The sequence below is a fragment of the Amblyraja radiata genome, chromosome 12 (assembly GCF_010909765.2).
Source record: "Amblyraja radiata isolate CabotCenter1 chromosome 12, sAmbRad1.1.pri, whole genome shotgun sequence".
Lineage (NCBI taxonomy): Eukaryota > Metazoa > Chordata > Chondrichthyes > Rajiformes > Rajidae > Amblyraja > Amblyraja radiata.
In genome coordinates, this window is record NC_045967.1 from 13,294,889 (window position 1) to 13,319,878 (window position 24,990).

The following is a 24,990-nucleotide window of genomic DNA, read 5'->3' on the forward strand; positions in this document are numbered from 1 at the left end:
ATATTACTCTGTAAACAATAATATAAACGAGAAAAAAAGTTCAGTGTGTACATGTTTATGTATATATATGTGTGTGAGTATGTGTGTGTGTGTGTGTGTATATATATAGACACACACATATAGGGGGTTGCACGTAAGGTCATCAGGTCAAAGGGCGTAACGCACAGAGCAGCTCAATCCATCTGGAGGACATGCAGCTTCCAGCATACACTGTTAATACGCAAAACGCATACTTTCTTACCTGTTAAAAACTGCCAAAATGATCAATTTTGCGCTGTAAATAATTGTGGAGGGTGACTGGGCGCTCTACTAATCTTTGCTCTGAACCAGAGCAAGGTGTAAGCAGTCGAAGGAGCACATCCCTCGGGACAGCACCCCGGGGGTCAGCGCTGTCCGGCCACGGCCGCCTCCGCCCTGTCTCCGTCTGTGCGGCCGCACAGTCACGGGCTGTGGGTTGGCAGCGCCCACACACGGGGCCGGGCGGAGCGGGGCTGGGTGGAGCGGGGCCGGGGACGAAAACTCAGCAACGTCCAGCAACAGAGTTGGGGACAGTCTTGTCTCTCCGCCCACCCAGAGTCACTGACTGTGCTGCACCGGCACTGGTTCCCCCCCCCCCCCCACCCTGGCACCCAACACGACCCTCCTCCCCAACTCCCCCCCCCCCCCCCTGACCTAATCCTCCCCGACCCTACTCCACCCCCTGACCATACAGCGCCAGAAACCCGGATTCAATCCTGACTCTATCTGTCTGGAGTTTGTACGTTCCAATGTGACCACGCAGGTTTTCTCTGGGTGCTTCGGTTTCCTCCAACATACCAAAAACATGCAGGTTTGCAAATTAATTGGCTTCTGTAAAATTGTCCATAGTCTACGGGTGATCGCTGGCCAGCTTGGACTTGATGGATCGAAGTGTATAGGAAAGAACTGCAGATGCTGGTTTAAATCGAAGGTAGACAGAAAATGCTGGAGTAACTCAGCGGGAAAGGCAGCATCTATGGAGAGAAGGAATGGGTGACGTTTCAGGTCGAGACCCTTGTTCAGACCCCCAAGTCTAAGTAGTTCAGAGCTTATTTGGAGTTTGTTGTGTTTAATAGTCTGATAAGCTGTTCCTGTTGCTGTGAGTAAGAATTTCATTGTTCAGTAAATGGCTCAATTGTAATCATGTATTGTTTTTCTGCTGACTGGATAGCACGCAACAAAAGCTTCTCACTGTATCTCGGTACACATGAAAATAAACTAAACTAAACTAAACAGTTTTCAGTCTGAAGAAGGGTCTCGACTCAAAACGTCACCCAATCCTTCTCTCCAGAGATGCTGCCTGACCCGCTGAGTTACTCCAGCATTTTGTGTCCACATTTGATGGGCCAACGTGTTTCTTTCCACATTGTAACTCTACACAACCTCAGCTGTGGGTTAACTGATGTTTTATAAAGACCATAATCTTTCTGCTCTTGTATTCGGCACACCAGTTAATTTCTACTTCAGAACATCTACAGGTGCACAGTAGAGAGCATGCTGACTGGTTGCATCGTGGCTTGGTTCGGCAACGTAAAGGGTCCAGGAAAGGAAAAGGATGCAGAAAGCTGTAACCACTGCCCAGTCCATCATCGGCTCCGACCTCCCCACCATCGAAGGGATCTATCGCACTTGCTGCCTCAAAAAGGCAGCCAACATCATCAAGGACCCACACCATCCTGGCCACGCACTCATCTCTCCGCTACCATCGGGCAGAAGGTACAGGAGCCTGAAATCTGTTACATCCAGGTTCAGGGACAGCTTCTTCCCCACAGCCATCAGACTGTTAAACTCGCCAACAAACAGACTCTGAACTGTAACACCCTATTGCACTTTATCTACTTATTTATGTGTATATTGAACTGAACTGTTCTGTATATTTGCTTACAATATTCTGTTGTGCTGCAGCAAGCAAGAATTTCATTGTCCGATGTGGGACACATGACAATAAACTCTCTTGACTTGACTTGTAGGTATGATTCTATATTCATTATATCATCTGCTTATCTATGTATGCTACAGTACACCTTGAAGAATCCTTGGATCTGGGCACAGAGGTTCTTCTGTTCCTCTTAATTCCCTAGGGCCCTATCAGTCATTGTTCATGTCCTACCCTTATTAGTCCTTCAAAAGTGCTTCACCTTGCACAAACCAGGATTACATTCCATCTCACATTGATCTGCCTATTTTATCAACTGATCAATATCATCCTGTGACTATCCTGTTCTCCATGAACATCACCTGCAGTTTTCACTAGATCTGTTAAGCATAGCTCAGAAATTAACTATTCAAGAATCTTTTTTATCTCAAGAATAGTGATTATTTGAAATTCTCTGCCCAAAAGGATCTGGCGACTTCGATGTTATGTATGTGCAAGTAGCGATATAAAGGGAATCAAGGGATGTAGGTTAATAGCTGGAAAATGGCGCTGAGCTCAAATGTCCTCTCATAACTGAAGGAGTTGGACAGAGAGACCCATTGGCATATTCTTGCTTCTACTTCTCAAGATTTTATGAACAAATAGCTGTACACCGCATGACTGGAACTCTCTGCCACTGAAGGTAGTTGAGGCCAGTTCATTGGCTATATTTAAGAGGGAGTTAGATGTGGCCCTTGTGGCTAAAGGGATCAGGGGGTATGGAGAGAAGGCAGGTACGGGATACTGAGTCAGCCATGATCATATTGAATGGCGGTGCGGGCTCGAAGGGCCAAATGGCCTACTCCTGCACCTATTTTCTATGTATCTATGACAGTCACATTTATACAGCATGGAAACAGGCCCTTTGACCCAACTTTCCTTCCCACATTTGGCCCATATCCGTCTAAACCTTTCCTATCCATGTACCTGTCCAAAGGTCTTTTAGATTTGAGACATCATCAGATTTATCAAACAGTTCCCCAAAAGTAAATTGAATGAAGTGGTGTAATTGCTTTAATAATGTGAGTCAATGGTACAGATGACTCAAATTGGTGTGCAAATCTGCTGATATTACACACCATTAAATCATAGCATAGCATATTCCCTCTGCAATTTAGAAAGCACTTCAATCAGTATGGATATTGCAGGGAAGATAAATGATGCAGCTGAAACAATTTTTGGGGGGGGGGGGGGGAATTGGAGTAAACCAAAAGGAGCACTAACAGAGTATGAACAAGGGTTTTGACCCAAATGTCGCCATTGTTTTCCAGAGATGTTGCCTGACCTGCTGAGTTACTCCAGCACTTTGCGTCCTTTTGAACACTAATTTAGACTGTCTCTTATGAATTACAGAAGGTTGGTTCAAGAGCTGCACTAATTGATGCCAGAGTCAGTTTCATTTGACTTTCTAATTGCCCCTGTAACACATATAATGTGTAATCCTGGGTGTGTCTCCAAATTAAACTTGCAGCATGTGACCAGTCTTTATGTTGTTGATGCAAATATTTTGTGTGGAGCTGGGCAGAACTGGTTTAACTTGTGGGTTTTTAGGGTTAGCATTACGTACACTCCAGGGAATACTCTCAGTAAGTTTTATTTTAAGTTGATCAAAGCACTCTGTTAGACATTGTGAACTGTAGATGGTTTACTTAAAAAAACACCCAAAATGCTGTAATAAATCAGTGAGTCAGGTAGTACCAACGTCTGAAGAAGGGTCCCAACCCGATACGTCATCTGTCCATGTTCTCCATCTTCTAACAGGCTGAGTTACTCCAGCACTTTGTGTCTTTTTCTGTTAGTTTAGATTACTGCCTATCCTACAGTATCTGAATAAGATAGAGATGGTGGATAGACACATGGTGGTCATACGAGTTGGTTGCGAAACTGTTGTGCCGAAATTAGATGCCTCGTGCTAGGTGTCATCCTAACTGAATGAGGTAACATGTACGGAGAGTGGGTGAGCAGACTGTTTTGACTGAAATAGCGTACAGTGGGACAAATACAATTGACTGAGCCTCTGATCTCCCATAAAATGGACATCATGGTGGAAAACCATATACTTTACTTTGGATCACTGTGGCAGATAACCTAGAAAAGAGGAAAAGTTAAGCTGTTGTAGAAGCAAATAACTGCAGATGTTGGATTATACCAAAAATAGACACAAAGTGCTGGAGTAACTCGGCAGGTCAGGCAGCATCTCTGGAGAATGTGGTTGGGCGACGTTTTGGATCTGGACCCTTCTTCAGACTGATAGGTGATATTCCAGGTTAGGACCCTTCTTCAGACTGGATGGGTGGCGACTCAGGTCGGGACGCATCTTCAGAGATATGATAGGCCTTTATTTGTAGAAAAATGATGATGAGGCAGGGAGAACAATGGGAAGGATGGGGGGGCATCAGTGACAGAGTGGAAGCCAGCAGTGGCACAAGTGAGTGGTGAAGCCAGCTGTGAGATGGTGGTAAAGACCAGAGAATAGCACAATGTGGCTTTAGGGGAAGTGCTGAAGGAGCAACAGAAGAAATCTAAAATTCCAGACGGTGGAAGAATTGTTAAAACCAGTTCAATCAGTCTGAAGAAGGATCCTGACCCGAAACATCGCCTGTCCATTACCTGACCCGCTGAGTTCATCCATCACTTTGTGCTTTGCACAACATTAGAATGACATAGCCTCAAGAATAAAAGGACGTACCTTTAGAAAGAAGATGGAGGAATTTCTTCAGTCCGAGGGTGGTGAATCTGTGGAATTATTTGCCACAGAAGGTTGTGGAGGCCAAGTCATTGGATATTATTAAGGCGGAGATTGACAGATTTGTGATTAGTAAGGGTGTCGGGGGTTATGGGGAGAAGGCAGGAGAATGGGGTTGAGAAGGAAAGATAGATCAGCCATGATTGAATGGCGGAGTAGACTTGATGTGGTGAATGGCCTAATCCTGCTCCTAGAACTTATGAACTTATGAATGCGAGATAGAAGAAAGAAAGCGTGACTAGCAAAGTATATTCCTCTCTGGGCCACAAGATGGAGACAAGTAGTCATTCAATGAAATAACACGTAGCATAGTCCTGATGTTACCTCAGCACAGGGGTCATCAGAGCTACTTTAACCAAACTTTGAGGATGTTGGGGTTGCAAGATTGAAACTTCCTATATTAAGTAGCAGATATATAACCCCGTGTGCAAATCAAATCAACACATAAAGATTCTAGTTCCCTATGAGGGACAGCCATAGAATTGCTGCCTTGCAGCACCAGAGACCGCATTCAATCCTGACTACGGGTGCTGCCTGTACGAAGTTTGTACGTTCTCCCTGTGACCGCATGTGTTTTCTCCCACGCCCCATATACGTACTGGTTGGTAGGTTAATGGGCTTCTGTAAATTGTCTCGGTAGGCCCCAGGGCCTGTTTCCATGCCAGATCTCAACAAAACTAAACTAAACTGATCCCTGTGCCATTTCCTGGTTAGTCAATTATTAATTGTGCTTTTGCTTTGTGGCTCCCACATTAGTCATAGAGTCACACAGCAGGGATCCAGGCCCTTCAGTCCAACACGCCTTTACTGTCCATGATGGCCATCTACTTGCCTACGTTTTACCCATATCCCTCTGAACCTTTCTTATCTATGTACCTATTCAAATTTCTTAGTTTTGTTTAATGTCACATGTAGCAAGATACAGTGAAAGCTTTTTAGTTGCGTGCTATCCAGTCAGCGGAAAGACAATAGACAATAGACAACACGTGATTACAATCAAGCCATCTACAGTGTACGGATAACAGGACTTATTATTGATAATCTTATTATTGTACCTGTATCAACTACTTCCTCTGGCAGTTTTTTCCATATATATATATATCACCCTATAAAACATAGAACAGTACAATGTGTGTAGGAAATAACTGCAGATGCTGGTTTAAATCGAAGATAGACACAAAATGCTGGAGTAACAGGCAGCATCTCTGGAGAGAAGGAATGGGTGACATTTCAGGTCAAGACCCTTCTTCCGACTGATAGAACAGTACAGCCTCGGCCCACAATGTTTGCGCTGAACATGAAGCCAAGTTAAACTGATCTTATCTGCCTGCACATGATTCATATCCAACCATTCCCTGCATATCCATGTGCCTATCTAAAAGCCTGTCAAACACCACTATTGTATCAGCCTCCACCACCACCCCTGGCAATGCAGTCCAGGCTCTGACTACACTCTGTGTAAAAAAAACTTGCCTCATTCATCTCCATTAAACCTTCTCCCACCACGTGTCTAGCTATGCCCTCCAGCATTGGACATTTCTAACCTGGAGAAAGGGTTCTGACTGTCTACCCCATCTACGCGTCTCATCATTTTAGATACTTCTATCATCACACTTCAACCTCCGACGTTCCAGAGAAAACAATCCAAAACACATCCAAGTCTATCCAATCTATCCAGTCCGCAAGAACCTACCTGAACTCCCGGTGGCTCAGCACTTCAACTCCCCCTCCCATTCCCAATCCGACCTCTCTGTCCTGGGTCTCCTCCATTGCCAGAGTAAGCAACACCGGAAATTGGAGGAACAACACCTCATATTCCGCCTGGCTAGTCTGCGTCCAGCGGGCATGAACATTGAATTCTCCCAATTTTGCTAGCCCTTGCTGTCTCCTCCCCTTCCTTAACCCTCGAGCTGTCTCCTCCCATCCCCCCGCCCCCGGGCTCCTCCTCCTCCCTTTTTCCTTCCTTCTCCCCCCCCCCCCCCCCCCCCCCCCCCCTATCAGTCTGAAGAAGGGTTTCGGCCCGAAACGTCACCTATTTCCTTCGCTCCATAGATGCTGCTGCACCCGCTGAGTTTCTCCATCATTATTGTGTGCCTTCAAGTCTATCCAACCTCTCCCTGATGTTGATACCCTCAAATCCAGCCAGCATCCAAATCCAGCCAGCATTCCTTCTGTGAAAAAGTGCCCTTCAAGTTCCAATTAAATCTTTCCCATCTCACCTTAAACCTAAACCCTCCAGTTCTGGGTTCCTCAGACTGTGTGCTTTCACCCTTTATATAAACCTCTTTTATTTTATACACCTTTGTATGATATTCCCTCAGGAATAAACTCAGGAATAAACTCCAAGCCTGCCCAACCTCTCCCTATAACTTAATCCTTCGAGTCCCAGCAACATCCTCGTAAATCATTTCTGCAGACTTTCTAACTAAACTGAACACTCCTAATATGGCCTGACCAACTATTAATAAACCAAGTAAATTATCTCGAAATATTAAATAACTTGATTTGACTTGACACCTTCAATGTCATAAAATGGCCAAGATGATCTTTCATGTGTTGCAACAGTTATCCTGGAAATGGAATTAAATGTGCACTGTATGTGGGTCAGGCAGTTCACTAAAGAGGTAAGTATGGAAGTTTGCACAGACATTTTCTGTGATTATGCATTACTATCGTCAATAGATCAAGGAACATCAGGTGGTAATGTGCCAACCATCCTACCCACCGATAGAGTTCTCCGCCATTATCCTGACTGCAGTTTCCCTGTCACCTCATGGGTGCTCCGTTCACCTCCCACACTCCAAAGATGTACAGGTTTGTAGGTCTAGTAAAAATAGTTCACTTTAGTAAAAATTGTGAATTGGTCCTAATGTGTAGGAAGGATAGTGTTCGTGTACGGGGATCGCTGGTCGGTGCGGACTCGGTGGGCTAAAGGGCCTGTTTTCTTGCTCAATTGTAGGGCCCCTGCTCTTCTCCTTATACCTACTTCCTCTGGGCTCAATTTTAAGAAGGCATGGCATCTCCTTTCACTTTTATGCAGATGATAGCCAGTTATATATGCCACTCAGGAAAGAAGACGACTATTCTCTAAAATCACTTCTGTCTTGTCTTGAGGACATTAAGTCCTGGATGGCCTTAAACTTTCTGGGACTTAATGAAGAGAAGACAGAGGTGATTTTGTTTGGCCCCAATGGCTGCCGTGAACCTCCCTTTGTTGACTTGGGTCCACTGGCATTGTCTGTAAAGCCAACCGTCTTGAACCTGGGTTTTAGGATGGACGGTGATTTTAAACTAGATAAACAAATAGGCGCGGTGGTTAAGTCCAGCTTCTTTCACCTAAGGAAGCTGGCAAAGGTGAAGCCCATTCTCGAGCGGGAGCATTTTGAAACAGTAATCCATGCCTTTATTACATCTAGGCTGGATTACTGTAACGCACTCTACTCTGGAGTCGCACGAGCTTCATTGGCTCGTCTCCAGCTTGTTCAAAATGCTGCCGCTCGCCTTTTGACTGGAACTCGAAAGAGGGAGCACATTACGCCAATTTTGGCCTCCCTACACTGGCTCCCAGTGCACTTTCGAGTTCATTTCAAAATTATTTTATTTGTTTTTAAATCGTTGAATGGGCTCGCCCCGCCTTACCTCTCTGAGCTGCTCCACCTATATGCTCCTGCCCGGTGCCTCAGGTCAGCTGATCAGCTGCTCCTTGAGGTACCAAGGTATAAGCGGAAGCTCAGAGGGGATAGAGCCTTTTCTGTTGCTGCTCCGGCACTCTGGAACACCTTGCTGCTGCACATCAGACAGGCCCCCTCACTGTCCATCTTCAAATCCTCCCTAAAAACACATTTTTATTCTTTGGCTTTCGACACTGGCTGAGGCATTGCTCCTGTTTTTAGTGCTTTTAATGTCTTTTAATTTTTAGTATGTTTTTTATAGTCCTTCGTTTTACGGTTTTTAATGGTTTTTAATTGTTTGTAATAGCTTTTTGTTCATGAGTTCTCATGTACAGCACTTTGTGGCAACTGTAGTTGTTTAAAGTGCTTTATAAATAAAGTTATTATTATTATTATTATCTCTGAACTCAATATCGAATCTCCTCAATCTCCCAAGGAAGTAGAGATCTTCTAAGAACTGTGTGAATGAATGTGTACTTACAAGAACATTTCATTCCCTCCCAGCGTGAACTAGGAGATTGGTAATCTTCAGAAGGCTAGATGTTCAGCGTTTAGGACTGGCAGTCAGTGGTGATACAAAAAGTCCAGGTACAAATTCCTGAAGGCCACCATGTGCATGAAGAGACAATTCTGGACCAAGATGGAGTCACAGATGGATGCTTGGTAGCTTTGGTGGGGCTTGTGTGCTCACATCCAACCAGGGCCGGCGTTAAGCCGATTTGAGCGATTGCTCCCAATTGGGCCCCGCGCCTAAGCGGGGCCCCGCACTAATGTTCAGTATTTCGTACGGAAATACGAATTCTCTTTGTTAAATAAAGATTTTTTTTAATTCGCCATCCGGATTTTTTTTAAACGAACATGTATAACAACCGCTGCACGGCCATCATACACAAACGATTTGTTAACTAGTGCTGTTAGCACTTCTTAACGGTAAGTACTTAACACCTTGTTATGCAATGTCATGAATCTGCATCTATCCGCATTCCTCAGTAAATGTTATAGTGTTTTGAACAAGTATTAATGACGTCGTGTTCCTTTGAATAAAATTCACGCGGCGTCATTAATACTTGTTTAAAACACAATTACATTTACTGAGGAATGTAGATCGATGACACGTTGAGAATTTCATTTAACTCACCATCATGAGTGAGGGCCCTGGACCGCGAGAAGGGGCTTCTTCCTGGTGTGCAGGTTTGTCATTCACCTACCGACCCACGTTGTGTCCAAAGATCTTGTAGCGGATCTTTGGTTGTGTCTCTCTGTCTTTTGCTCACTCCCTCCCTCCCTCCCTCTTTCTCTCGCGCTCTCTCTCGCGCTCCCCATATTGGCTCTCTCTAGCTCTCCCACTCCCTCTCTATCACCCTGTCCCCTCAGCATTCCCGGAATCATTGACGTTTTGCAGTAGACAAAAATGCTGGAGAAACCCTGCGGGTGAGGCAGCCGCCTGGCCCGCTGAGTTCCTCCAGCACTCTGTGTTTTTTGTTTGGCTCTGAAGTTGAAGGTGGCTCAGCGGGACGGGCAGCGGCTCTGGGGAGAGGGTTGTGTTTCGGGTCGAGACCCTTCTTCAGACAATCACAAGTACTCTCATCGACGCGAGTTCAGTTCGGTCTGAAGAAGGGTCTTCTCTCCAGAGTCGCTGCGCTGCCTGTCCTGCTGAGTTACTCCAGCTTTATGTCTATCTTCAATTTCAGAGAATTACAATTTCTCACGGGGGGGTTATAACGTCTCTAAACCCCTCTGGGACCCTCTGAACACGTCTAAACCCCCTCTAGCCCCCCTATTTCCCTCTATTCCCCTCTAAACAATTGTAAACACACCTGAACCCATCTGAAGCCCTCTAAACATCTCTAAACCGTTTAAACCCCTCTAAACTAGGAGGCTGCAAGGTGACTTGGATAGGCTGGGTGAGTGGGCAAATGCATGGGAGATGCAGTATAATGTGGATAAATGTGAGGTTATCCACTTTGGTGGCAAAAACAGGAAAGTAGACTATTATCTGAATTGTGGCCGATTAGGAAAAGGGGAGATGCAACGAAAAATGCTCACGGCAGACCAAACGTGTTAAACAGAAATTGGTCAGATATTGAGCTTTACACAGTGAGAAATCATGTGAAATAATCACTGAATTTAATTTTAAATGATTGTACCTGCATGTTATACTGTTTAGTTTGGAGATACCACCAGATAGTCTGGTTGATACAACCAGATCAGTTTGGAGATACAACCAGATTAGTTTGGAGATACAACCAGATTAGTTTGGAGATACAACCAGATAGTCCACTGAGTTCGCACCGACCAGCGATTTTTGTTACAGATTTGACAAATTTATTTGGCGGCCAATCAAACGCTGTCTCTAAGGGGGTTGCATCCAATCACCAACCAGCTTGCCTTAAAATTCCCGAAACTACACGAAATATAAACATACATAAATTTTTACTTTTCTAGAGTAGGGGCCCCGCCATCAGTTTTCTAATTGGGCCCCGCAATTCCTAGCACCGGCCCTGCATCCAACAAGGCGAAACTAAGAAGCACGTGACAATGATGCATCACCTCTGGGTGAGCTCAGTGTCCTTTAGGAACACTTTGAAAGGCAGGATAATGACACACTTACACAAATCCCACAGCCCCTTTGAGTAAATAGTTCAGTATGTGGTGATGCTGTTCGAGCCCAAACTGTTACTTTAACCCTAGACTTGAACTGGAGACCAATGGCAGATTACCCATTTGGCCAAATCTACCGAGAGCTGGTTTAAATACCCGCGATATCTTTGGGATGTAAATAAAACTCAAACATGGCACATTTCCCCACGGGTCAAGAATAGCACCAGGGGTCCCACTACACAATCTTGGCCTTTCAGCTGCACTTGGCTAAAATCGTAGCTTCCTTGTAACCTTCAATTAATACCGTAGCCCGCTCAGGCAGTTCTTCAGGATTGAGGATGACTTGCTTCTTGCCAAACATGTGGCTCTGTATGCCAAGGCCTGCTGGATCTCCTGGCTAACCATTTTAATTCCCCTTCCCATTCCAACACCGACCTTTCTGTCCTGGGCCTCTTCCATTGCAAGAGAGAGACCACAAGCAAACTGGAGAAACGGCACTTCATATTCTGCTTAGGTAGGCTAACCCAAAGATATGAACATTGAATTCTCCATTTTTAAGTAATCACCCCCCATCACCCCTCCTTCTCATGGTACCCCCCCCCCCCCCCCCCCCCCCGCCCCCCGCCCCAGTGCACACCCATTTTCTCCACTATCCCACCCTTCTTACTCCTCCCCCCCTGTGCCCTTCTACCTACATCCTTCCCTCTGGCTTTACATTTTACACTTCTCTCCTTATCCGACACCCCTTTGTCTCCTTTTCATCACCAGCCTTTGTCACTTACTCCACCCATCTGCCAGCCAAACTCCCTTCACCTGTATCCACCTAGCACACACTAAGCTTTTCCCACCTCCACCTCTCTTTTCCAGCTTTCTCCTCCCGAATATAATCACTGAGAAAGGGTCATGACCTGAAACTTCACCTATCCATGCTGCCTATCTCCTGAGTTCCTCCAGCACTTTATATATTGCTCTAGCTTCCATTCAGCTGTTTGTTGCCTTTGGGACCCACAAACTCCCCTGATGTGGACCTGGACGTGCTGTCTAGTTGGCTTGCTTGAGGTGGTTAACTTCTTTGGCTACACACACAAGGCTTCTGTGTGTTTCCGATGGCTCTTAATACCATCTTGGATGCTCCATGTTCATTTGAGCAATCCTCGGCCCCAAGATTCCCAGAAGACAGTGAGAATGCCACGTTTTCTCAAGGAGGCTTTCAGAACATATTGAAGAGGGACCTTAGAATAATGTGTCCTTTCCAGAGTCTGGTGTCAGGAGTGGCCAAAGGAATCCAGCAGTGTGTTGATTATTTCAGACGGAGAAATTAATTTAGAAACAATACAGTTTATTAGAACATCATTTACAGGTTGATAAAATAATTCTTATAATTTTTTTTAAATCACGTGTACAATAAATTCTCAAGCAGAATATTCTAGTACAAATAATAATTTCTTCCTTAATTTTTAAATGTCTTAAAAAAACCCCACAAACCACTGATTTCTCAAAGTGCTTTGAGAAGTTGGGTTCACAGGAAACACATTTACAATGCAGATCACCCAGGAGGCAAGATAAGAAAAGTTTCATTCAAATCCCCAAAATCAAGTGCATGTGATTAAGATGAAGTATATTGTTCTAATGTGTGATTTTATATTTAAAATAATTAAGGCTTTCGGTTTTCTTCTGGCATTTTATTAGGAGATAAACTAACTATAAAAATAGATGACACAAAGTGCTGTAGTAACTCAGCCGGTCAGGCAGCATCTCTGGAGAACATGGATAGGTGACATTTCAGTTTGGGACCCTTCTTCAAGAAATGGATGGTGTTTTGGGGTTGGGGGTATGGGATGATTTTAATCTCTCCAGCTCCCTCCTTTTGATAAGGTGTGACATGAATTGCATCCCATTCAATTGTACCTTCCATTTACACAAAGATAAACAATAGCTTTGATAACTGATGGGATGATTGGAGTTGGGTATTTTTGTTTAGAAGGGGAGGATAAGATAACACTACGACTCCAGTTACAGCAACCAGGTTAGGTAGGAGGATGAGAAGGTAATGGCCAATGTTCCCCTGCAACGTTGAATTGATATGTTCCCTAGGACATACACAGGGCTTGTCCAACACGTGCATGTGTGTAGTTTCTTAGTGAGATAGTGTATGTGGAGAGGATGGATAGTGAACAGAGTGGATATGAAGAGGATGTTTCCACTAGTGGGACAATCTAGGACCAGAGGGCACAGCTTCAGAATAAAAGGATGTATCTTTAGAAAAGTAATGAGGAGAATTCCTTTAGTCAGAGGGTGGTGAATGTGCGGAATTCATTGCCACATACGGCTGTGCTGGCCAAGTCAATTAATATTTTTAAGGTGGAGACTGACAGATTCTCGAGTGTCAGAGGTTATGGGGAAAAGGCAGGAGAATGGGGTCAGCCATGATTGAATGACGGAGTAGACATGATGGGTCGAATGGTCTAATGTTGCTCCTATCACATATGAACTTACATGCATTGGCATTAAAATGGCTGCTTTTACTTTGATTACCAATTGTGCCAGGATAACATCAAAACAGCAAATCACCAACCTCTCAAAGAGTGAGCTGTTTCTTACGAGGTCTTGTAAGCTTCCAGTTACATAATTGTATGTTCAAAGAAGGGGAAGGAATAACGAAGCACTGTAGTTGGTGAAACATCAGGTAGATCCCCACTTTGTGGGGTGGCAGGGAAGCATACAGTGCCTCAGATGCTTATAGTTAGCAGCATTAAATTAAACTAGCTGGTGAGCACAAAGCAACATCAAAATACCAGATTCAAAATCTGTTTCTAATATCAGCAAGATTACAAGAGCGCTACATTAAATCAAGTCCATATACCATATTTCCTTGACACAGAAGGCGGCCATTTTGTCCCATTGAGTCCATGCTGGCTCACAGAACAATCCTATTCTCCTCATGTTCCTGTCAACTCCCACCAGTTCCGACCACTCATATACATATCAGGGGGCGATTTACAGTCCACAGGGGGCAATTAACCTACCACAGAGCAGGGCTGAGGAACAAAAGTGGTGCAGAACATCAGATGGAAACCCACACAGTCAAAGGGAGAACGTGCACACTCCACACAGACATCACCCGAGGCCAGGATTGAACCTGGGTTACTAGAGGCTGAAGTTCTGTTAGCTGCACCACTGTGCTGCCCCATCAAGTCATCTGATAAAAAGGTAATCAAAGTCTTTTTAGTCAATACAGATCCATCACCGATTTTCCAGCACCATTGGTTCCAGAGCCTTGCTTGAATATCCGCTTTGCTGGACCAACAGAGGTTCAGAGAAGAGTCCAATGGTACCAGGACGGTCCGCCTAGGCTGCAGGGGCGTAAAGTCAGTCTCGAACGTTGACTATGGGAACGGATCTGCCGGCTCTGGCTGGGCTGGAGTTCCAGAGCCCCGGCCGCAGGTGGCAAATTTGACCTGCCGTTCAGACACGGAAGTCCCGATGAGGTCAAGATCAGTCGCATCATCCAGCCTAGGTGCCACTTTTGTTTTTGGGGTGGGGAGATTTCAAGCATGCTCTCGTCATTTTGTCTGGAATAAAGGGGGTGCCAGACCATCAGTTGCCGGAAAGGCGGTTGGGGCCCTGTATTATAATGTACGAAATATAACCAACAGTATACTCAATAGCAGGCTCACACAAATATCACAAGATGATCATGGACAGATCATTTGTTTCAGATGTTGATTCAGGGATAAATATAAACCTGATCAATTTGGTGAGCTTACCTGCTGCTCTTTGAAATAATGGCCTGGCATCTTTTCATCCACCTAAATTATTAGAGACATACAGAACCATTCTTTGAGAAGCTTAACATCCGTTCACTGAAATGCTATAATGGTTGTTAACTTTAACGAATGTTGTTAAACTTTGTTGTGTTTCCTACCAAACTGATGCTTGGAAAATTTGTTACACTGCACTAAAAATATTAAATCTAAAGCAATAGAAAGTCTTCTTTTTAGCAGTGAATTGGATTGTCCAAAGGAGCAATTGAGTTTCCTATCTAGAATGCAAAGTTGTTAAGAGCACTCCATTTACTGCAAAAGTAATCGTGGATATAGCATATAAAATAATACAGCACAAGAGCAGGCCCTTTGGCCCACAATGTCTGCGCCGAACATGATGCCAAGACCATCACTTATCTATCTGCACATAAAACATATCCCTCCATATCCATATTACATGGACAAGTATAACTTTCCAATATCTCTGGGAAGGTGAGCCACAAAACCAAGCACAAGGTCTTGTGGTACTTTGTTGGGAGATGACAAGCGGGCAAGATCTCAGACCACCAAAGTAACACAGAGCAGGAACCATTTCTAAAAAAGTGCAATATTGAGTTGTAGGCACTGGGCTTTCATAAAGTTTTCCACGATTTGAGGTTCAAGGAGCACTAGGGGGTGATTCACAGTGACTGGAAGGGGCTATTGCAATCCTGCTGGGGTTAGAGAGCTACAGAATACCAACTGAGCCCAAGTCAACAATCAATAATACCTTCCCAGGTAGTACAATGAATATAAACGTCACCAGTCATTGTTCAACTGGCTGCTACGACAACTTCCAGTCAGGATTTCGACCTCTTCATAGCACCGAGACCACCCTTATTAAAGTTGTAAACGACATCCGTCTTAACACAGACTCTGGCAAAGTTTCAATATTATTGCTATTAGACCTCAGTGCTGCATTCGACACTGTTGATCACTCAATACTTGGACAGGTTAGAAAAATGGGTGGGGCTTTCAGGCACAGTCTATCTACAAGATAGGAACTATTTTGTTTCCATTGGCGACTTTGTATCAGAACCAACCAACGTGACGTGTGGAGTCCCGCAAGGTTCGATCTTAGGGCCCTCTTTATTCAACATCTACATGCTCCCACTGGGGAAAATCATGCGATATAATAATATTGACCACCACTGCTATGCCGATGACACTCAAATCTATGTAGCGCTATCACCAAATGACTATCGCCCCATAGATCTGCTGTGCCAGTGCATTGAGCAAGTCAAAGACTGGATGTGCCAAAATTTCCTCCAACTAAATAAGGACAAAACGGAGATAATTGTTTTTGGTGCTAAAAAAGAAAGGCTTAAAGTAACCCAACACCTTCACTCTCTGTCCCTGAAAACTTCAAACAAAGCCAGAAATCTTGGGGTTATTATGGATTCAGATTTACATTTCGACAGTCACATCAAATCAGTAACAAAATCTGCCTACTATCACCTCAAAAACGTAGCAAGATTAAGAGGACTCATGTCAGCTCAAGACTTAGAAAAACTTGTACATGCCTTTATTACTAGTAGGCTAGATTATTGTAACGGTCTCCTTGCAGGTCTTCCGAAAAAAACTGTCAGGCAGCTACAGCTTGTTCAGAACGCTGTTGCTAGAGTTCTAACAAAGACCAAAACATTTCACCAATTCTTAAATCCTTACATTGGCTCCCTGTATGTCAGAGAATTGATTTCAAAATCCTGCTGCTCACCTATAAATCACTACATGGTTTAGGACCAAAGTATATCACTGACATGCTTCCACTATATAAGCCTTCTAGACCGCTAAGATCTTCTGAAACCAATCTGTTAGTGATTCCCAGAGTAAATACAAAACATGGGAAAGCAGGATTTAGTTACTATGCACAAATAGCTGGAATAAACTTCCTGAAGATTTAAGACTTGCCTCAACTTTGACCACTTTTAAAACAAGACTGAAAACTTTTATGTTTACTTTAGCTTTCAGCTAAATCTTAACTACATTGCACTTTTAACTTTTGCACTTTTTATAATGCATTTTTAATTTTGCTTTTCTTTTCTTTTAATTCTTCTATTTTATTTCATTTTATTATTTCATTTTATTGTATGACATGTTTTTATGTGAAGCACTTTGAGTCTGCCTCGTGTATGAAATGTGCTATATAAATAAAGTTGCCTTGCCTTGCCTTGCCTTCAATGCTACACAAATTGCTCACCATCCAAACAAAAACAGTTAGCTTTCCATTGTGCGGAAGCACTCTTAGAGCAAGATTAAAGTTAGGCAGTTGCAGAAGTATATTACAAAAAATAAATGATCATAATTTTCCCTGTCACTTCCACTCCAGGGATTCCTAAAGATATTGTCTATGATTAGCAGCAGAAAAAACAGCTTTCAACAAGAATTTAACGTTCTGAACTTGAAGCGTTATCCTCGGAAATACTCTGGAAACTGATGGGGGGGGGAGGAAATAAGTATATAATAGCAACATTTCGTTACCCATCTGATGATAACGTATGCCTATAGATTCGCAGCAGATTCCTCTCCCGAATAGTTGCTCCGCTTTTATTTTTTATTTTGTATACCAGCAGTCGCAAATAATTGCTAAAAAAAATAATTTCAAATAACATCTCCACAAACATATTTTATCTCCAAAATAGATTTAACTTTATTGACGATTTCAGTTTGCTTTTGAAAACAAAAATCAGTAAAAGCCAATTCTGTAGAGGGTTATTTAAAATGCTCTTTGACCATAAACTTTGATTAAAAGCAACTTCAGTCAGTGTGAAGTTGTTTATGACAGCCCTTTCGGGAGCCTAGAATGGAATGACTAACTTGCCTTTATGATTGATCACATCACTTGTTCCCCCCCCCCCCCCCCCCCCCCCCTCAAAATTCAAAAAAAATTAAAATTCTTTATTATTTTCAGCAAAGTAAAATACTGGTAAATGCATCACAAATTATGAAGCAAGTGGACCAGCAACGCCATTATGACAGTGTGGAAGATTAATCAAAGGTATTTTCCATATCAGGGGTCAAATTATCCAAGAGAGATATCACCAATCGACAACTGGTTTTGTTTGCATTAGCACTGCTTTGATAGTAGACAGTTAACCTTTTTCCTGCATTTTCTTCAAAGGTATAGTGCAATTTCATGCAGCGATCAGCAGAGTGCAGGCATGGTTTAAAGGCCCACAACAAATTAGATTCCACTATAGACGTTATCTACCATGGGGATAGTACGACAGCCCATTCACGTTTGGAGCGCAGAGGTTTAAATGACCTCCGAACTTGCACCATCCAATGGTTAAGAATGACGTTCTGTAATCTCTGCCTTTCTCTACAACCCCAGTCACTGGACCATGGGAAAATTAATCCGACCGATTGCATGAAATCCCGGGAATCCAGCATCAGTATTAATCACGTTGTCCATTATATATAGGCTATCTAAAATGACTTTTATTTTAAAACATTGGCATAAAAAAAAATGCAGCAGAAAGTAGATTGCGAGCCAGTCCACAAAGACTTTGAACGAAACGTTCGCTGGGGAGAGGCTCCTTCCATACCAGTTGGTGGCTGATGTCGTCTTCAGAGTTTTACCACTTAGGGATGATTCAAGACTTCACTTCATCGCGCAGGTCAATTTCTTCGTAGGCAGGGTTGTCCTGTGGCAGAACATACACAGATAGAGCGTTCCCCCGAGCTTCATTATTGAAAAGACGCTGCTCTTCACCTGGTGGGGGGGGGGGGGGGGGTGGGGGCGCAGAGAGCAGAGAGAAATAGTGATCTATGCACAGGGAAGAGACGATTGCATGCGCCAAGACAGCTAGGATATACCATGCTGTCTTACATGACTTCTTTAAAAGAATCCTTAATAAATATCCCACTAAATCTTCAACTCGCCTCATAAATCAAAAGTGAATGAAGAATTAAAAAAAAAAACTAGAGGTTGGAAACATTAAATTTAGTTTAGTTTTGAGAAACAATGTAGAAACAAGCCCGTCGGGCCAACCAAGTCCACGCTGACCATTGATCACCAATTCACACTTGCTCTATGTTATCCCAGTTTCGCATCCTACACACCAAGGTCAATTAACCTACAAATCTGCATGTCTTTAGGATGTGGGACGAAATTGGAGCACCCAAAGAAAACCCATGGGATCATAGGGAGAACATACAAACTCCACACAGACAGCACCCGTAGTCAAGATCGAACCCAGGTCTCTGGCGCTGCGAGTCAGCAACTCTACCATTGCGCCACAATCAAAACAGAAAATGCTGGAAGGACTCAGCAGGTCAGGCAGCATCTGTGAAAAGGGAAAATGATCTGAAGAATGGCCCCAACCCAAAACATCACCTATCCATGTTCTCCAGATAGACCACCACTGATTGAATGAGGTTATGCTCCAGTTTCCTTCCACATCCCAAATACATGCCAGGAAGTTTAACAGGCCCCTGGAAATTGACCTGAGTGCTGATGGGTGGCAGCTGAATCAGGAGTTGATGAGCATGAAAGAGAATAGGTTGTAAGGAAATAGGTGAGGGAATGGGTCTGATGGAAATGTTACGAGAGCTGGCATAGAGCCAATAGGCCAAATGGTCTACTATGTCAAAGGTAGACACAAAATGCTGGAGTAACTCAGTGGGTCAGTCAGCATCTCTGGAGAGAAGGAATGGATGATATTTCAGGTCGAGACCCTTCTTTAGACTGATGTCGGGAGGGGGGGGGCGGGACAAGGAAAGAATGTAGTCGGAGACAATAAGCCTAGTGGAAGAACTGGGAAGGGGGAGGGGATAGAGAGGGAAAGCAAGGGCTATCAGAAGTTAGAGAAGTTAATGTTCATACCGCTGGAGTGTAAACTACCCAAGCAAAATATGAGGTGCTGTTCCTCCAATTTGCGCTGGGCCTCACTCTGACAATGGAGGAGGCCCAGGACAGAAAGGTCAGGTTGGGAATGGGAGGGGGAGTTGAAGTGCTGAGCCACTGGGAGATCAGGTAGGTTAAGACGGACTGAGCGGAGGTGTTCAGCGAAACGATCGGCGAGCCTGCACTTGGTCTCGCCGATGTAGAGAAGTTGACACCTGGAACAGCGGATACAGTAGATGAGGTTGGAGGATGTGCAAGTGAACCTCTGCCTCATCTAAAAAAACTATTTGGGTCTTTGGATGGAGTCGGGGGGGGGGGGGGGTGGGGGGGTTATAGGGACAGGTGTTGCAGGGGAAAGTACCTGGGGAGGGGGTGGTTTGGGTGGTTTGGGATGAGTTGACCAGGGATGTCGTTCAACAGTCTGTTTCCTGTGATGGAGACGGCCTACTTTGGTAAATGAGATGGGAAATGATCACCGTTTGCAACAATTTTGGTGTTTAATTTAAAAGCTCAAAGGCAAGACACATAAAGTAGGTTCAATAAAGATCAAGAAGTTGGATAGATTCAAAGTAGAGTATAGATTAGCTGGACTGACAGAAAACAATAACTACTCACTGATACTGGGACTGTCCTCAGCCGCTGGGAATTCATCCTGTCCGTGCTCAATGCCATAGCCTGAGGGTAGAGTGTAGATGGCATGCTCAGGGACTTCAGTGTTTCTATCCTGCCCACTTCTTTGGGGACTGCTGGATACCTGCTCCAGCTCCGGAGCTTCGTCAGGTTTCTCCTCATCAATCTGCGGCAATTACAAACCAAACGTGTAGATACGAGGTACAAGAGGCCAGTAAAAGTCAAGGTGTTCTCACACTACATTTAAGTTAGAGGCATAAAGTCATACAGCGTAGAAACAGGCCCTACGGCCCAACTTGCTCACACCAACCAATATGACGCATCTACTGTAGTCCCACCTGTCCTATGGCATTTGGCCCAGATCCCTCAAAGCCTGTCCTATCCATGTGCCTAAATATTTCTTAAACGTTGCGATAGTCCCTGCCTCAACAACCTCCTCTGGCAGCTCATTCCATACACCCACCACCCTTTTTTGTGAAAATGTTATATCTCGGATTCCTATTAAATATTTCCCCCTTTACCTTAATCCTATCTCCTCTGGTTCTTGATTACCCTATTCTGGGTAAAAGACTGTGCATTTACCCGATCTATCCCTCTCAAGATTGTATACACCTAAGATCTCCCCTCATCCTCCTGCGCTCCAAGGTTGTGTAGTCCTTGCCTATTCAACCTCTCCCTATAGCTCAGACCCGCGAGTCCTGGCAAAATCCTTGTAAATCTTTTGTGTACCCTTTCCAACCTGACAACATCTTTCCACTAACATAGCAACCAGAACTGAACACAATACTCTAAATGTGGCCTTCACTAATGTCTCATATAACTGCAACATGATCTCCCGACTTGTATACTCAATTTGCATCACAATTATGCATTTTAGAGTTTAGAGAAGCAGCATGGAAACAGGCCCTTTGGCCCGCATGTCCATGCTGACAACCGTGACGATCACCCGTTCACACTAGTTCTATTTTATCTGATATTTTCATCCATTCCCAACACACTAGGGGCAATTTACAGAGAGCCAAATTAACTTACAAACCCGCATGTTTTTGGGACGTGGGAGGAAACGGAGCGCCCAGAGGAAACCTACACAGTCACAGGAAGAACATGCAAACTCCACACAGACAGCACCCAAGGTCAGGATCGAACTCGGGTTTCTGGTGCCGAGAGGCAGCAGATCTACCAGCTGCGCCACAGTGCCGCCCTAAACGTGCACTTCTATGTTACATCCACACAGTAGTGGTGTTCGTCACGGGTCTGTAGTACCTACATCAGAGTCGGGGGGGTTAAGCGGCATGGAAAGAGGCCCTTCAGCCCAACTTGTCCATGTCCATCAAGTTGGCATATTGGGCTGGTCCCATTTGCCTGCATTTGGTCCATTACCCCTCTCAACCTTTCCGATCCATCTGTAACATAATGTCTCAACATTTGTACTCAATATCCTTCCCAATGAAGGTAAGCACACCAAATGCCTTCTTCACCTCACTTTCCTCCTGACTTGCCACTTTTTGGGGGCCATGCAGCTATTCTCCCAGATCTATCCAGGGCTCTACCACTTACTGTGCCAATGGATGTGGGTCTAAGTCCCACCCAGAGGCTTGTGCCTATAGTCTACAGCTGAAATAGACACAAAATGCTGGTGTAACTCAGTGGGACAGGCAGCATCTCTGGATAGAAGGAACGGGTGACTTTTTGGATCAAGACCCTTCTACGGACTGCTGCCCATCCCACTGAGTTACTCCAGCATGTTTTGTCCATCTTCAGTGCAAACCAGCATCTGCAGTTCCTTCATACATATTTTGTCTACAGCTGAGAATTGTACAGTGTTAAAAGGAGCCTCTCTCAAATGAGTTATTAATTCCAGGCAAATGCACAATATTCAAGTCACATTTCAGAGAATGATTTATTCAACGATACAGCAGGGAAGCAGGTCCTTCAGCCCATCATCGATCACCCGTTCATACTAGTTCCACGTTATCATACTTTCTCATCCACTCCCTACACATTTGGGACAATTTTCGAGGCCAATTAATCTACAAATCTGCACGTTTTTGGGACGTGGGAGGAAACTGGTGCACCTGGAAGAAACCCACACGGTCACTGGGAGAACGTGAAAACTCCGCACAGATACCACCTGAGGTCAGGATCGAACCTGGGTCTCTGGTGCTTTGAGGCAGCAGCTCTACCAGCTACATCACTATGCCACCCTAAACGTGAAGTTTTATCTTACATCCACGCAGTAGTGGCATCCATCACGAGTCAGTGGTATCTACATCCCAGTCAAAAGAGCCTTAGAGTCAAAGGCGTGCAGCATGGAAACAGACCCTTCTGCTCACCTTGTCTATGCCAACCAAGTTGGCATATTGGGGTGGGCCCACTTGCTTGCATTTGGCCTATATCCCTCTAACCCCTTCTGATCCATCTATCTGTCCAATTGTATTTTTAAAGTCATAATAGTATTATTTCCTATAGCTTCCTCCAGCAACTTATTTCAGATACAGACTACTTCCCCAGTGAAGAAGTTACCCTTGAGGTTGCGGTAGAGTTGCTGCCTTACAGCGCCAGAGACCTGCTTTCGATTCTGTCTATGGGTGCTGTCTGTATGCAGTTTGTACGTCCTCCCTATGACCAGGTGGGTTTTCTTCGTGTGCTCCGGTTTCCTCCCACACTCCAAAGATGTACAGGTTTGTAGGTTAATTGGCTTAGGTAAAATTGTAAATTATCCCTAGTGTGTAGAATAGTGTTGGGGAACAGGGATTACTGGTCAGCGTGGACTCTGTGGGCCGAAGGGCCTGTTTCCCCGTTGTATCTCTAAAGTCTTTCTTAACCTCTTTCTCCGCATATTAAGCCTGGGAAAAAGATGTGACCTGTCCTGTGATAATCCTCCAACCATCACAACTAAACTATTTATCTGATCATTGTTTTTTTTCCTCTTGTGGAAGCTTGCTGTGGTCAATCTAGCTGTTGTGTTTCCTACTTTACAATACTGAATATACTTCATTCGCTGCAAGACATCCCAAAATATCAAGGCTATGAATGGTGGTTTATTAATGGAAGATTCTCTCTTTTCAGTGTCCATCTTTACAAAACTCACATCCCCTTGCGATCATTCATCTTTCCCTGTAGCAACCTCTACAACAGGTGGCACAGCAGAATTCACAGACAACTCACCTCGATTCCCAGAGCTTTCAGAATGTCGCATTTACACATGGGGCAGGTTCTGTGTTCCAAAAGCCAGGGATCAATGCAGCTCTTGTGGAATATGTGGCTGCAAGAAAGACCAAAAAGACATTTTGAAATATATTTGGTTGCCAGCTGCATATATTACCCACTACCAACCACCCCCCAACCAACCCGCCACAGCTAACACCAGGATTTTGCACGTTAGTTTAAGGCCTGCAGTTTTCCTGAAGATTGGGTTTACAAAGAGGACATTTGCAGCTGGATTCACACCAATTTCTCCATTTCCTCCCCCTTCTTCCACCTATTTTCGTTTCTCCGGCTTCACACTCCGCACATCTTCCATCAATATCTCCTTATCCCACACCTCATGCCTCTTCATCTCTGGCCTTTGTCTGACCCATCTGTCAATTAAAGACCTCCCACACCTATCGCTCTCCAGACTCTGTCCCTCCTCCACCTCTCTTCCAGCTTTATCCCCTCACCCCTCCTCAGTGCAATCTGTCTGAAGAAGGGTCCCGTTCCGAAACGTCACCTTGTCCATGTTCTCCCGAGATGCTGCCTGACAAGTGAGTTTCAGTTTAGTTTATTATCACGTGCATCAAGGTACAGTGAAAAGCTTTTGTTGTGTGTGAACCAGCCACCAGAAAGACAATACATGATTACAATCGAACCAGTCGCAGAGTACAGATACATGATAAGGGAATAGCATTAAGTCCAAGGTAAAGCCAGTAAAGTTCGATCAAAGACAGTCTGAGGGTCCCCGATGAGGCAGATAGAAGTTCAGGACAGCTCTCTAGTTAAGTAAAAAATGTTCTGTCGGAGAGAGATTTAAAGTATGAGCGATTATAATATGTGATTCCAGGTTTGTTTCCATGGCTAACACAAATAGTCGCCTGGGTTGGGTGTCATCTTGGAAGCTACTTCAGCACCTTGTGTCTTTATTTTCATTTAACAGAGAGGAGAACTAGTTAGATGTGTAGTAGAATGGTCAGACTAGGGGGTAACAAAGGGGTTTCAGCAGCCATTGAACTGAAAGATGTATTAGAATTGGAAATGAGTGATGTTGCCAGCAACAATGTTTAAAGAGAGATTGTATTTAAAATACTTCCGCAACAGAAGTGCCGAGGGGATGGGAGTGGGGAGCTATATTTCACATGCCAACTTTCTGGGAGGTGTCTTTGAGAGACAAAATGCTGTTTCGCAACTTTTGAGTCGTGAAACCTTTGAGCAACTTTTGAGTGCTGTGGAACTTGGAGGTGGATAGCAATGAACACGAGTGTCCCACACAATCAATACAAAGATCACATGACCCAGGTGACAGGGGGCAATTCATCACCAACTGGGCGTCACCCACAGGACAGCATACGTCAGCGTATGACGGGGTGCATGACATGATGAGACACCCAAATGTCGCCCCAGGATTTTGAACATTCCAAAATCCTGGGGCGACGGGGAAGCACCGTGCGTTACCGCGCATCACCACATGTCACGCCCGTGACAACCTAAATGTCACCCAAATGACGCCCAAGTGGGACAGGCCCTTTACAGCGTCAGAGACCCGGGTTCAATCCTGACTA

General features: G+C 44.4%; 1 protein-coding gene across 2 annotated transcripts in view; it reads right to left on the minus strand.

Moving 5' to 3' along the window:
• Window positions 1-17,379: 17,379 nt before the first annotated feature.
• The window catches only part of rnf128 (ring finger protein 128), a 135,878-nt gene continuing 128,267 nt past the window's right edge, over window positions 17,380-24,990 (minus strand). Inside the window, exons 5-7 of one of the 2 annotated variants that reach the window (XM_033030265.1) lie at window positions 23,402-23,498; window positions 20,219-20,399; window positions 17,380-18,401 (exon numbers count right to left, since the gene is read on the minus strand). In XM_033030265.1, the coding sequence (XP_032886156.1) occupies window positions 18,376-18,401; window positions 20,219-20,399; window positions 23,402-23,498 (304 nt within the window). In that variant the 3' untranslated portion in view covers window positions 17,380-18,375. Of the gene's footprint in view, window positions 18,470-20,218; window positions 20,400-23,401; window positions 23,499-24,990 lie in introns of both variants that reach the window. The other variant, XM_033030264.1, reaches the window with a different exon arrangement.